The sequence below is a fragment of the Sphaerodactylus townsendi genome, linkage group LG08 (genome assembly GCF_021028975.2).
Source record: "Sphaerodactylus townsendi isolate TG3544 linkage group LG08, MPM_Stown_v2.3, whole genome shotgun sequence".
Lineage (NCBI taxonomy): Eukaryota > Metazoa > Chordata > Lepidosauria > Squamata > Sphaerodactylidae > Sphaerodactylus > Sphaerodactylus townsendi.
Genome location: NC_059432.1, coordinates 61256640 through 61271560, shown reverse-complemented (window position 1 = coordinate 61271560; position 14921 = coordinate 61256640). Strand labels below are relative to the sequence as shown.

General features: G+C 38.2%; 1 protein-coding gene across 4 annotated transcripts in view; it reads right to left on the bottom strand.

Annotated features, from left to right (window-relative positions):
- Positions 1–14921, bottom strand: part of SH3PXD2A (SH3 and PX domains 2A) — a 294236-nt gene that overhangs the window by 150100 nt on the left and 129215 nt on the right. For 3 of the 4 annotated variants that reach the window (XM_048505256.1, XM_048505258.1, XM_048505257.1), the window contains exon 5: positions 9981–10072. In XM_048505256.1, coding sequence (XP_048361213.1) covers positions 9981–10072 — 92 coding nt within the window. Of the gene's footprint in view, positions 1–75; positions 88–9980; positions 10073–14921 lie in introns of those variants that run through there. The other variant, XM_048505261.1, reaches the window with a different exon arrangement.

The window sequence follows — 14921 nt, the reverse complement described above, 5'->3', positions numbered from 1 at the left end:
CCTCTCTCTCTGAGGGGTTGCTAATAAACATAGTATTATTTTTGAGAGAATTCAAAAAAACAACATCCTTCTTACCTGAAGTGAAACAATCCAGAATTCTGCCATCACTGAATGCTATCTTATCCGGCATAATATGTAGATCAGTGTTTAAAAGGAAGATGGGTCTCTAGAAAAATGACGTGCTATTTCTAGCATTATACAACTGTATGAGTCACATCAAATTCTCTTTCCAACATGATTATATTAGGAACAATCCATGGGAAGATTTTGATTTCAGAGGAAGAAAGCGGCCGGGAAGGAAAAAATTGGCAGCAATAACTTGATTCACATATGTTTTGTGTGATTTAAAAGGGAACTGCCCATGTTTTGTGTGATTTAAAAGGGAACTGCAGTGTTAACATTGTCTACTACCAGCCTGAAGAAAATTGAGCACCATCTCAGTAATCTATACCTTATTATGGGCTGTCCATTCTAGGGGTGGTTTGGAAACTCTCTTGGCATCTTTTAAAATTATGCTAACGTTTGATTTTCTGCTGGGCACATATAACATTCGGAATACCAAGATGTGCGGGCTAGAGATGTTTACCTTTAAAAAAATATTTTGTGGTTTTGGATTTTGGGAAAGACATAAATACCATTATTTGCCCCTTCCCCCATAGCCTTTTCTAATTTGGGTTTGGATTTTTCTGGGCTCTGGCACATAGCACCTTTTGCTTTCTGACAAAGTAATCTACCAATTTTTCCAAATGGAATGCTGATGTTTCAGATCGAAATGTTTTTGTAACATGCAGCTGGGCACCACAATTCAAGAGCCTATTGACTAGCTGGAATGGGTCTAGAGGACAGTGACCAAAATGGTGAAAGGTCTGGATTCCATGCCCTAGAGAAGCGGCTTAGGTAGCTAGGTAAGTTTAGTATGGAGAAGAGTAGGTTAAGGGGTGACATGATACCCATGTTTAAATATTGTGTTGAAGACGGAGAAAGCTTGTCTTCTGCTGCTCCAGAGACTAGGACAAGGAGTAATGCAGGAAAAGAGATTCCACTTAAATATTTGGAAGAACTTCCTGATTGTAAGGACTGCTTCGAAGTGTGGTGGAGTCTCCTTCTTTGGAGGCTGTTAAACAGAAACTGGAGGGCCACCTGTCAGGAGTGCATTGACTGGGTCTTCCTGCATGTCAGGGAGTTGGACTTGATGGCTCTGCAGACTCTTCCAACTCTATAATTCTATTATTCTACTCAGTTTTCTTTGAAAATGCCCACAGTCCCTATCACCATCAAGTTTTTTGCCTTGGCTGAAAGCTAAAACAAATACCTGGCTTTCCCTATGGTACACAAGATGTTCATTTTCTTGCTCTGTGTAAATAATACATTTTCTAGTCCTTTTCCTGATTCCCTTTTCCTTAAACTTTTTAAAAGTTCTGTCTTAAACAAGCTGAATGTTCAGATTTGAAAATGTTCATGAATCAAAGCTTCAATGCCAATTTTGGTGAAGAATTTGTTGCAATTTACTTTTGAAAGAAGGGTGCATAATAAAATTGTCTATGACATTTTTATCCTGCCATTCATCCAAGTTCAGGGCAGCATACATCTCCCACTGTTCAGTGTAACTTTTGTAACAACATTACAAGGCAGGCTATGCTGAGAGAAAGTGATTAGCCCAAGCAACTCCATAAGATCCATAGCTGATTAGACAGTTGAAGCTAGGTGACCTCAAGTCACAGCCTAACAGCCTAACCGCTACACTACACTGGCTTTAAATGCGGTAAATAAGTAAATCTTGGGTTAATGAAATTGGTAGGAACTCTGAAACTCATCTGTGAAACCCATTTAGAAAATATGATTTGGGATTAAAATTTAAATGTAAGATGTAAGAAAAATGTAAGAAATTTAAATGTAAGAAAAATATAAGAAACCACCTTCAAGATAACTTCAAGTCAGAATTATTTAAAAAGAGATCCTTTAGTAACAGAGCACTTTGGCTGCCATGTTTCTTGGTTTTCAGGTATGTGCTATATTCTGTTTCTTCATTGTCTTTTTTGTGCTCTACCTGTTGCTACCTCTGCCTTTATTCTTTCCTGTCCAGAAATTCTGTGGGAAGGATGCTTTAGAGAAGTAATCAATGCAGATCAGCCAGAACCTAAATAAAGATACCATTCTAAAATTGTATTACGTGCTATTCAGATGCAAGTTAATTATATAAAGAATCTGTGTTTAATTGCTACTGAGCAATGGAGCAGAAAATTTCCAGCACGCTTTTTTTCTATCTACACAAACAAAAGGGCCAATCTGGTCTATGCTCCAGTACAGTCCTTCAGCTGGACTATTATAATGAACTCCACATGTGGCTAGCCTTGAAGACTGTGAGGAAGCAATCACTGGTCCAGAATGCAGCACCCTGATTAATTGGTGGTGTTAGTTGGAGGGAGTGCAGAACTATAGCATTGTATGAGCACCATTATATGCTGCTACTTACCTTTAAAGCTTTTTTAGTCTTGGTCCAGGATATTTGAGAAATTACCTTTGTTCCTGATGGCCACCACCAACAGACTTTTATACGAATGATTCCCTCAGTATGCTGTAGCTTACCAGAGCCAGGACCCTGGTGCTTCAGGATGGCTTTAAAGAATCATTTGGTCATCCAAACTTTTGTTACTCTTGTTATGTATCCTGCTTTATGAAAACTGATTCCTGACAAGCAAGCTAGAAACCCTTTAAATAAATAATGAAAGCTAAAATTGCTGCAATAGTACCTGCAATACCCATGAGAAGGGACTAGGTTCACAAGATGGTATGGTCCTGATGGATGAAAATTTTTCTACAATGCGTAGACAACAGCACAAAATATGCATAGTTACCCAGGAGTAAACCCACTGAATGCAGTTGGACATCTGAGTAAAACTGTACAGGGTTGCCCTGTTAATCTGTGACAAGAAACAGAACCATTCTAGAGACAGAATCACATCAATAGTATTTCTTTTTGCAAAGACCACCCCTTTTGTTTACCACCACTATACACTTCAAGGTGCTGCTACACCCAGCATCACAGGAATTACCCTGTTTCTATAACATCAACTGTGACACTGAGATAGGCCCTACAATCTGCTAATATACCTATGATTCCTTTCCCATGGATCATCAAATGCACCCAAATTTAGCTTAAATATTCTGTGGGTACCACCAAACAATAGTTAAGTTGTATAGTGTTTTAGTGTTCAAAGGCTTGAAACATACTCTCTGAACACATGTACCCACATCCCACGAAATGTATTTTGCCAGACACTGGGATGCATATCTTTCTTCCGCTCATGGGTTTTATACTCTTTCATTCATCACTCTCACACACAGGCAAATGTTCCATTCCTATTCAAGGCTGCAGCAGCACTAATAAAAGTGGTGAACCCATCCATGAAATGACAAAAACACACTTGAACTATAATAGACTGGGAGTCTCATTCCATTAAAATAAAGGAAGGGGGTGGGGAAAGGACAATGTTTGTAATGTATTTCTTTTCCTTGCAGAAACACCAACCCACTTAAGCTTGAGCTTGTGGAAGAATCCATTCTTCATCCCCTGCAAATGTCAAAAAGGCAAAGAGTGTCTCCCTGTAGCCAGAACATTGCCTTTCAGCCTTCTGTCCTCAAGCCTCTTATTCAGAAATTTTCTCTAACATCCCAAACAATTATAAGATCCCCTCCATAGGCTCCTTATACTTCTTCAAACTGCAACATGTCTCTTTCAGTAAAGCAAGTAATATCTATTACTCAGCATTCCTTTAAATTGTACATTCCTTTAAATTGTAAGTGATGGTCATAGACAGTCACTCATTCATAGAAGTTAACAGCTGAAAGGCTGGGTGAAATAATTTTTTTAGATGGGATTAACTTCCTGTCCTGGTATCATGATCCCTGTGGGGCTGTTCGCCCCCATTTGAGAAGACACCCATTTTAATAACCCCAGAATTACGATTGCCTGAACAACAGAGCCTTGAACTGTGCGTTGAGAAGGGTTTCAGAACAATGGAAGTTTTTTGTTTTGTGTGGCTGGGCTGCCGAAAAGCAGTTTACAAGTGTGGAGCTAAGCTGTGCTTGGTGTTCCTATCTCTAACAACAAAACTAGTTAACAGATTAAAGACCTGTCAACAAGTGTGTGCTGTGTGTTTGTGTCAACACATGCATGCATGGTGAAATATGCGAATTCAAATATATGTGATACTAGAATAGAATAGAATAGAATAGAATAGAATAGAATAGAATAGAATCTTTATTGGCCAAGTGTGATTGGACACACAAGGAATTTGTCTCCGGTGCATATGCTCTCAGTGTACATAAAAGAAAAATACATTTGTCAAGAATCATAAGGTACAGCACTTAATGACTGTCATATAGGTCTAGTAAGCAATCAGGAAACAATCAGTAGTAATGAAAACATAAAATGTAAAATCATAAAATAAAATAAAATAAAATAAAATGTCAGCACAGGCTATAGTCATACAGTCATAAGTGGGAGGAGATGGGTAATAGGAATGATGAAAAAAGTAGTGCAGTAATTATATAATAAGTATATAATAAATAGTTTAACATTATCGAGGGAATTATTTGTTTAACAGAGTGATGGCATTTGGGAAAAAACTGTTCTTATGTCTAGTTGTCTTGGTGTGCAGTGCTCTGTAGCGACGTTTAGAGGGTAAGAGTTGAAACAGTTTATGTCCAGGATGCGAGGGGTTATTATACTATTTACTATTATAAAGAGTGGCAAAGGGGGAGATCCTAGCAATGTATTTTTAATGTATGCTAAATGGATGTTTTAATCCATATGTATGTTTTCAAGAGGGCTGAACTAAAAGAGTAAAGTGTGATGCATGGAATGTTACCCTTAAGAGTGATTCACTGATTAGAATCATGAGCTAGCTGTGGATCTCTAGTCACCCCTTTTATGGGCAGATGTACACACTACAAATTAAACAGAGCTCGGAAGCAATCCAGTTTTATTTCCAGCCACGGTTGCCAACAATCTGGAGAAACAATGTCCTCCCCCTTAAACAGGGACTTAATGTGTGGAAATGGGCACATGAAGCTTTTCATGGTATGGAGGGTATACAACATCACCCTGTAAATAATATTGCATTCAGCCACTTTTAAAGGGGCAGAGTACTTTTTCTCCAGCTTTTTAACAATCCTTGTTACAACCAGTAAGAATGTTACTGACTCAGACACTAACAAATGGACTTAATATATTAGAACATATATATGAGGCTAAAGAAGCCAGAAATTTAGTAATATGTTGATCATAAGTTACAATCAAAGGATTTCAAGAACTCTATCAATCACTACAAGTTATTTGTATGTTTGTAGCATTGTGTCATGGTTAGGTAGGTCTTTATCAGATGGTGTCTCCAGTGTATCCTTCTCTATTTCAGGTCACTGAATTTTACCCAGAGCCTGACATGTGATCGCTTCTAGCTTTACATGTTAAACCTGCAATTTCTTTTTTAAAGTAATAGGAAGGTCATATTACAAGCAAATAGTGGTTTCTTGGCCTAAATGTGCTGGGAGTTTTTCCCCCCAGAGAACCCACAAAACTTTAATTAAAAGCAAATGAAATGGGACAAATATAATACTCTCAGGTTCACCACAGCGCTTTGAAGTTAGCCTTCAGAAAATGGTGTCAAACCCCCACAAGTATATACACCTGATTTGATTCTTGTAGTTATAATTTATTGGGTTAGACTGGAACATTGAAAATTCATTACTGACCGAGTACTGAAGAAATAACTATCAAAAATAAAAGGGATCAAATTTTAGTCTTCTCATTCTAAGCCAAGGTTGTGTAAAGAATAAAGTTATGTCTGTAAGCCCTTGAAGTGCTAAGCATGCCTGGTAGGACCCATAAGTCCACAATAAGCCCTAAGTGATCAATTTTCTGATTGATGAATTAATAGCAATACTTAGCATTCATACAGTGCTTTCTAGGTGTTCAAAACACTTTCTATAATCTCAGGATTCCCATCCTGTTCCTTGATCATTTTAGCATCCATGCTGATCACTTCACTGAGCCAAGCCATTTCCTGCCTTTTTTCCTTAACTCTTGGGCTGCTTTCCTCACCACTGCCACAGCCCCTCCCTTAAGTCACCCACTCTCTAAGAATTTGTCAGTCTCTGACAGGATCAGAGCAATAGCAGCATTTCCTCTGGCAGCCGAGCCTGTACTTAAAATAAGGTCTAGGGTTATCTGTGAAATTTCAATTAAATCAGAAGCTTTGATAATTTGCTCCATCTTTTTGAGTCAAAAGTTGCTCCATCTTTTTGAGTCAAAACATGAGGTTACTTGATCTGCTGTTTGCATTTCTGAAAGAAGAGTGCCTCAAAAACCATCAGCGCAGACAGGTCAAAAGATGGATGGTGTGGCTGTGACTTTACCAAGCAGACTTTGACAAGCTCACTGAAGACCAGACAGTGGTTAAATACCAGTTGTTTGGACACTTTTATCTTTCAGATACAGTATTCTTTCAACCACCTAAAAGGCACTCAGCTATCTTCAAAGAATTAAAGAGTCAAAGCAGTCCTTGACAGATCTTCCTTTCAAAGAAGAAATCATTTAAAGACAAAAAGGGCTTTACTTGTACATGCAATGCACAAATCATGATTAGATTCATGCACAAGCTCAGACATAAAAATAGGGTGCTCATACAATTAAAGAAATATTGGTTGACAGAGTGGAATGAGTGGTAAATGATTAACTAGTTCCACTGGCATACATTTTCAAATAAACACAATAGCATTATTTTTAAAGAAAAACCCTACTTTCTATATTTTAGACTATGTATGTATGTGTCCCAGCAGGCACCACTGTAGAACAGGAACTCCTTTATGAGTAAAGCAGAAGAGGAATGAATGCCTTTGTTAAGATAAGTGCTTATCATATGCAGTATTTATAAGTGTTTATACCAATTCTGTTTCAAAAACGGAAATTCAGGATGTGTAATCAGCATCCCAGAAGAGAAGAAGATCATCTAACATGGTCAAAGACTGATAAATGATTTTGACTGTTACCTCTTTATGTCCCCAATAATGAAAGAACAAATGCCCTACATAATTCTTCATTGGGTTAAAAATGGTTAGAATCACACAAATAAAACGTGTCTTTTTGCTGTACATAAAAGATGTGGTTCTCTAAGATGGTGCTCATGCACAGATGTTACATTTTAGTATATCATCAGATAATGCACACGTAACCATTGAATGTTCTCCTAACACTACCTTTCAAATAAGAGAGATGAAAATAATTAATAATGTTGAGTTCTTGATATTGCATTAATGCACAGTTCTATAGCACTAAACAACTGTTCAAGACTAGAATATTAGACTAATTCAAACTGGGCATTCTATAATAGTAAAATACTAATCAAACACTTGAACATTCAGGATAGCAATAAGGAAAAAAGATGCTTGAATGACTGTAGTGAAGGAGGGCCTTTACATAGCAACTTACCATACATGTTGCATAACCTAGTCCTAGAACATACTTTTATTAAGCGACTGACTGTCACATATATTATCTCACTTTAACAACAGATAAAATAAATATAGTTTACTTGACGAGATATCTCTTACTAACTCACACACACTGCTACTAAGTTTATATATTTGATGTTCACAGTAATCTAAAATCAATATCTCTTTTTTTAAAAAGGAAAAAATAAACCACATTTTAATAAAACATAGTTGTGGATATCTGCTGTCTATTTCCTGACCTGAAATAAGAAGAGGTTATCTGGCTGGACTGTCAGCATAAATCCAATTACAGAGCATGACAAAACCTTTCAGAGCCCCAAAGATATCAATTACTTTGCTAGAAACCAGAGACCAGATCAATATTCACAAGAGGTTTTCAGAAACTATGTATTAGGAAGGGGAGCATAGTGCGTATATTTATGGGTATATACAAACACACACACAGACACATACACTTTATTATAAAGAGGCTTTGGCCTTACACAACTCAGTGTAGATCATTCCTAATTTACTTATAAGAAGAAGAAAAGAAACATGCCTTTATCAAGGATTAAGCTGAAATCTTCCATTTCCCTGCAACTATTCACAGGTTTATTATAGTACCTATAGTTTACTGACCTCAATGTTAAGATCACAAAAGTCAATGGTTTCTTTAGAATTTCAGTTTCCTCCTTTGAAGATGGCTCCAGAGGAAACATAATATTGAAAGTAATGAATTATAAAGGAGTTCTCATACCATACATCCCTTGACCCTAAGCTTCCCCCTCCAGTATACTATGCGGTATTAGGAGCTGAAGCAGGGCAAATTTGCCTCCCCAATTTGTTTTCAATTTTTTCTCCATCAATTAATGTTCTTGAGTACTTTTCAGGCTATTTCTGAGGTATTTTTGTTCCCTCTTCCATTTAAACTTATAAGCATGTTTTTGCATGTGGGGTGAGCCCCGTGACTACAGGCTATACACACATGCATGGGACTTCACTATTCACTATTCACTATTAGAATATTCACTATTCAAATTCACTATTAGAAAGAGTGATCGGCTTGTTGAGTTACAGGCATCAAGAAAAAACATGTCCATTTCCACAACATCCATGGATTGATAAAGTTGGCTCTGTTTATGAGTCTCTTAGCTGCAGTGAGCTTTCTGTGCTCTTTGTATGGTTTGATGACTCAGATCTCATTATCTGGTAGTGGCAGGTTCAATAGTGGCTGTTTTGGTTGGTGTGTACTTGCTTTGCCCTAGGGAGGTTAACTTTAAAAAATGAAGTAGATATAAGTGTTTTAAATAAAGGGCAACTTTGGGGAGTGAAATTTAGATTGGGGGAAATAGTATGCAGAAAAAAGTGTTAAACATTCCCTCTTACTAGTGCCACTGCGGCAATCAAATACTAAGTCCCCACAGACCAATTTAAAGTAAAACACAAAAATGTCAGGAAACCCAGTCAAGACTCTCTTGAGTGTAGTTAGTTCCTAAACTTCCCATTCTGTACTAGAAAGTATATATGATATAGAAAAGGCAGAGCAGCATTTTCAGCTTTTTCTTACATACCTGTAAGTTAACCGCACTTATGGATTGGATGAGAATATGGGCAAGGGTGTTGGGCAGGAAAGTGTACTGAGGCCAAGAAGTTTGTGTAGGGTCAGGCTAAGGAAGTAAGTAGCTGGAAGGTGGGTGGGAAAGGGAGTAATATAAAAAATGACATTAGCAGGAAAGCCACTTTGATGTCAGCTGTGAAGCTGATGACAAAACAGTAATAATGCAACTGCTGGGTGCTGCCAGATTTATTTGATATTTGCACAATATAGTTATTGGCAGTGTTTCAGATGTCTAGAAGTTATAGTTCTGCTCTGTCTCCAGCAAGGTCAGCTGGAGTGTGACTAATTTTGCTTTCTGCTTCCTGGAAATTGTATCTGACATGGATCATAATCAAAGTCTTGCAAATAATCTTTTAGCATGAGTGCACCTGGGAAGGTGGGTGGCAATTAAAAGTTTGATATTTATCTGGCAGGATTTCCTCACAGCTGATAAAGCCAGTGCTTTGATAACTTTAATGATTCCTTCGGAAATCGCAATTAGGCGAACCACCAAAGCGAGAAAAGATCTTCCCTTTTGACCTATGATAGGTAGATGCAAAGTTTCTTTGAATTTTACTCCCAAACACCCACAATGGTTTAAATTTGCCAAGTTATACTGTGACTTTTATGGGTTTTAAAATAGGTGTTTTTATTGTGCTTTTTATAATGTTTTATTTATATTGCAAGTCACATTGACTTCTGCAAAGAAGAAAGGCAGCTAATAAATGTTTTAAATAAATAAACAAATGGAAATCCCATTTCCTAGAAATGTAAAAGCTGAAAATAAAGCAAGGTGTTCTTCCGTTGCATCATGAAGTATAATTACCTTCGCTTCCCTTCTTGCCAGCAAAATTACTGCAGATTTGAAATAGAAAGTAACCACTGAACTTACTCTTTAGGGGGAGTTATGTCCTCTGGTCTGGTCTCAAAGAATCTGAAAACTTCATCACACTGGGAAATGTGAGGGGGAAGTCTCACCAATGCCTGTTTATTATTAAAATAAATACAACAGAGGCAAAATCATATTAGAAACATATTTTAAAACAAAAATAAAAACAAAAAAATAAAAGGCTGCAATCTTTTGGGCCACATCAACCCAGAACAATTAGTGTAGAAAAATAAAAGAAATTAATGAAGCTGTTGTGGAGTCATAACCCAGGGTACTTAGTGTCTGGGCAATAAAGCATATGAATGAGCCTTCTAATTGAACATGTTCAGAACTGCCCTTCTGCTGGCTCCTCCTAAATCTACTGTGCCACCAACTAACAGCCTCCTGACAGCAACCATAATGGTCCCACATTAATACATAGTGATCATACACATTAATGGAGGAAATTAAATGGTAGTTATCAGAAATGGCCAGCAAAAGCAACATGAAGCGGGGCTGCTTTTGAAAACAACCCAGCAACTGTAAGTAGTTCAGGATGTCTATATGCCCAAGCAGTGGGTGAACCCAAAAATAAATCCCAAATTATGTAATGTTAAAATAAATAAATAAATAAATTCTCTGGGTTTAAATAACACAGACAAGCTCCTAATTTTAAGAACAGAAAGAATAAATTTAACTACACAGTATAACTGTCTTATTGCTACCAGTCAAGAAAAATAAAAGATGAAAACCATGCAAGCAGACAGGAAACAGCAACAAGAAATGTCATAAAGCAAGCCTTTGAATGGCATATAAGCCACAACTAAAGGAAAAAAACGAGTTAATGATTTATCTTCTCTTCCACAAGGACACGATCTCTGGGCTAGAGAGACTCCAACATAATGGGTGACTGAGGGGGCAGATGCACTAGCAGGCACCTGTCCCGCAGCCCCAATGCCGCAAACCCAGAAGTCTGGGCTATGGCGGGTGGGGGGAGGGAGTGGGGGGAGGGAGGTTGGGCGTTCCTGTAAATCCCTCCTGGGATTTAGGGTCAGGAATGCATGCACCAGCCTTCAAACTTACACCACCCTTTTGGTGGCTTAAGTCCTGTACGCTCTATGGGACTTTCCTGTGGTGGAGGAGTTTCAGGGATTTTCCAAGTTCCCTGCACTGCCGGAAAGCCCTACTGGAAGTGACAGTGTAGCGCCACACTGGCACTGCATCCCGCCACCTCCAGGTTTGGATGGGGCTGCCCATTACTCAGTTTCATAAAAACGGTTGTTTTGCATCATCAAGGTTGGAAATTTTTAGGAGGTGATGTTAGGTTATTTTATTTGCTAGGGCATAAAATGGGACGTAGCTGCTGGCATTTTTGGGGAGGAGGGTTATGGAATTTTATTGCATTATGGTTGATTTTAATTTAGAATTATAAGCCATCTCAAGTCACAAAGTAAACACAACACATAAATATTTCAATAACATATAAATGTTCTGACTTCATTAACAGATGCACTTCTTTAATTCCACAGAATATGTAAAACATAAATGTTTAAAAGGGCATTTTTATAAAAAAAAATAGGCATTGTTTATTGGCTATATCACATACCATTTTGCACTGTTTTCTAATGTTGTGATCCAGTTTATTGCACTGTTTCCTTATTATGCTGTTTTATTGCATTGTTCTCTAATTTTGTGACCTAGTTTTATTGTATTGTTTCCTGGATTTATTATCCTGTAATTTTTGCATTGTTCTCTAATTTTGCATCCAGTTTTATGACTGCCTGTCTTCTTCTATATTGTCTTCTTCTTTTGGCATCAAGTCACAGCTGATGTATGTTGTTCTTGTATGCTTTTCAAGGCAAGAGACATTCAGATGTGGTTTGCCACTGCCTGCCTTCACATCATGCCCCTGGTATTCGTTGAATGTTTCCCATCCAAATACTTGCCAGGATCAAGGCTAAGAGTATGTGATTGGCTCGAGGTTACCCCACAAGTATCCATGGCAGAGTGGCGATTTGAACCTGGTTTTCCCAGATCCTAGCCTGACTCCTTAACCACTACACCACACTGGTTGTCACACTGTCTTTAGGTAATCTGCTTGGAGTTTCTGGGAGAAAGCTAGATTACAAATGAAGTAAATCAAATACATATTTAAAAGAAGAAGAGTTGGATTTATATCTCCCCTTTCTCTCCTAAAGGAGACTCAAGGGTGCTTACAAACTCCTTTCCCTTCCCCCCTCACAACAAACACCCTGTGAGGCAGGTGGGGCTGAGAGAGCTCAGAAGAACTGTGACTAGCCCAAGGTCACCCAGCTAGCATGTGTGGGAGTGTACAGGCTAATCTGAATTCCCCAGATAAGCCTCCACAGCTCAGATGGCAGATCAGGGAATCAAACCCAGTTCCTCCAGATCCGAGTACACCTGCTCTTAACCACTACACCACTGCTGCTCCTCATTTATTTCTGTCTCTGAGATGACAAAAACAATTCATGTTTTAAAACAATTCATTTTATAACAATGGATCCTTTCAGTAAGTGTAGTTTGATAAGATAGGTTTGACTGTGGTTACAATAATGAATTTCTATTTTTCCTGCTTGACGCTTATATTAAGTAGATCCATTCTGAAAGATCCATTCTTTCTTTTTTTGTGGTTTCTTGGTTGCTGAAAAATTCATTACTGAAAAACCCCAACACCTTTCATTTTTATAGATTATAATCAGCAGCACATTTCTCCCACTAATAATGTGGAATAGTGTGTTAATTTCATTACCATTTAAATTGCAGGAAGGAACTGCTGTAAATATAAAAGATAGTGATCTGTAACTGCATTGGTGCACCCTGAAATCTCTCTGTGTAGCACTTTAAACAGTTGTTTCAAAAGTTGTTTCAGTGTGTCTGCACTGAAAGTTGGGGGGTGGGAGGCCCCATCCGCATCCTGTGTATAGTCTGCATATACCAACCGTAGGGTCTGCGCAAACAGAGTATTACTGGAGTGAGGCCAAGTATCTAACTCTATATAAAGTTGCTTCATATTTGCATATTAGATAATCACTTGATTACTAATGAAAAGGGTTGGGGATCTCTGCATTAGAGTTGCAGACTAGAATAGGGCTGCCAAGCCTGGCAGGAGATTTGGGGGGATTGGGACAAGCAACTGATTTCTTTTCCACTGCAAAACAGGAAATAATATAATCACACTGGAATAATATAGGCTTTACCTAAAACTCAGACCTAGAATGCCATGCTGATATCACTTCCTGTCTCATGCCAGAAATGATGCTGCACATTGGCACAGCACTTAGCCCCCATTTTCCTCACTGCCCGGTCAAACTGAGGTGTGGAATGAGGTTCCATGTCAGAAAATTTCCCACTATAGAAACAGACCTGACTTTTTCAAGAAGACTATGTTCTGGGAGACCCAAGTTTGAATCCCCACTATGCCAACGATGCTTGCTGAGTGACCTAGGGCCAGCCGTACACACTCAGCCTAAATCACTGCAGAATAAAATGGAGGAGAGAATGACAAGCTGCTTTGGGTTCCCACTGGGGAGAAAGATAAACAAAACAAATAAATAAATAAATAACATAAAATTCTTATGCCCTCACCAAGCTGCAATCCCCAGAATTGGAGTCGTAGGAGGGATAACATGACAGTTCAAGTATTACAAAATCAATGATAGTTTATTGTGCAGCTATATTCTCAATTCTGCTTGGGGAAAGAATCATAATTCTCCTGTGATGAAATACTGCAACTTGAGTGTTAGGAAAATACAATATCCTTATGGCTGAAATACAGTTCTGAAGGCAAGTTCCTAGATGCCACACAAGAAAGTAGCAACTGTATATTTACTGCGCTATAACAGATTGATTAATTCGAAAGACCTTTATGTTTAAATTAATAGATCATCTCTCTTAATCTTCTGAGGCAGCAATTAGGTGACAGGCATTCTGATAAGAGTCACTCTAACTTCTAACTGTGTGGTTATTCAGAAGTAACTGTCACACCTAATAGCAATTGAACCTAAACTGGACCTCTGACTTCACATCAGCAATCACACCGGATAATGCAGCAGCTTCTGGATTGAGCGCATTATCTACAAAGTAATCCTCAATATTAGGTAACACTTTATTGATGGTGTCAATCACAAGGAAAAGTGGAAGAGATTGTGGCAGAAAGAATCCATGCAATGGCAGGGACAGAAGAGTGCAAAATAAGCTGCTTTTTCCATCACTCATGTATTATGTGATCTTCTGATCCAATAAAAACAAATATACCTTTGAAGGGCATATTTTGACCACAGCAGATAAGAAACTTAATTAATACTGTGAAATGTCTCTGACACAGGGATCTATCTCATGAAGTTTTTCTTAATTTTAGACAGGCACAAACTGCCCAGATGAAGCTGTTTCAGGTGGGCCCTGGAAGGCTCACACAAAAATAATTCCAAGGCTACTGAGAACCAGGGAAATCATCCAGGGAGAAAAATTTCAGTGGGCAACAAATATTTACAGGAGCAACCCACACGATCTTCCTGATTACCAGGAAAACACCCAAAGTCCTGTACTTGTGTTTATATATAAAAACATATAGCTACTACTTAGGTTTCCTCACCTGGCTTCTTAAAGTCTTTGCCAGAAAAAGCTTAATTATCAGAGAATAGCTGTTTCATTTAGATGCTGCAAAATGCCACCCAGTCCTTGGGAAGTCTGCTGAGCAGAGGAGGCATGCTGTCCTGTACACAAAACTTGTGGCTCCCACTGACTGATGGTTGCCATGATGTCTGTTCCATACAGAGGTTCATAGTGTAGGCTTTGATTTGAATTGCTTCTTTGTCCTGAAGGCAGAGTTCTAGCCAGATAGAGCCCTCACCTAAGCATTTATTAAAAGATAGCCCACGGAGTCAGATGCCATTTAGAGTAGGGAAAAGCCTAGTTTTATAAAACCAGCAGATGCTATTAACTTGA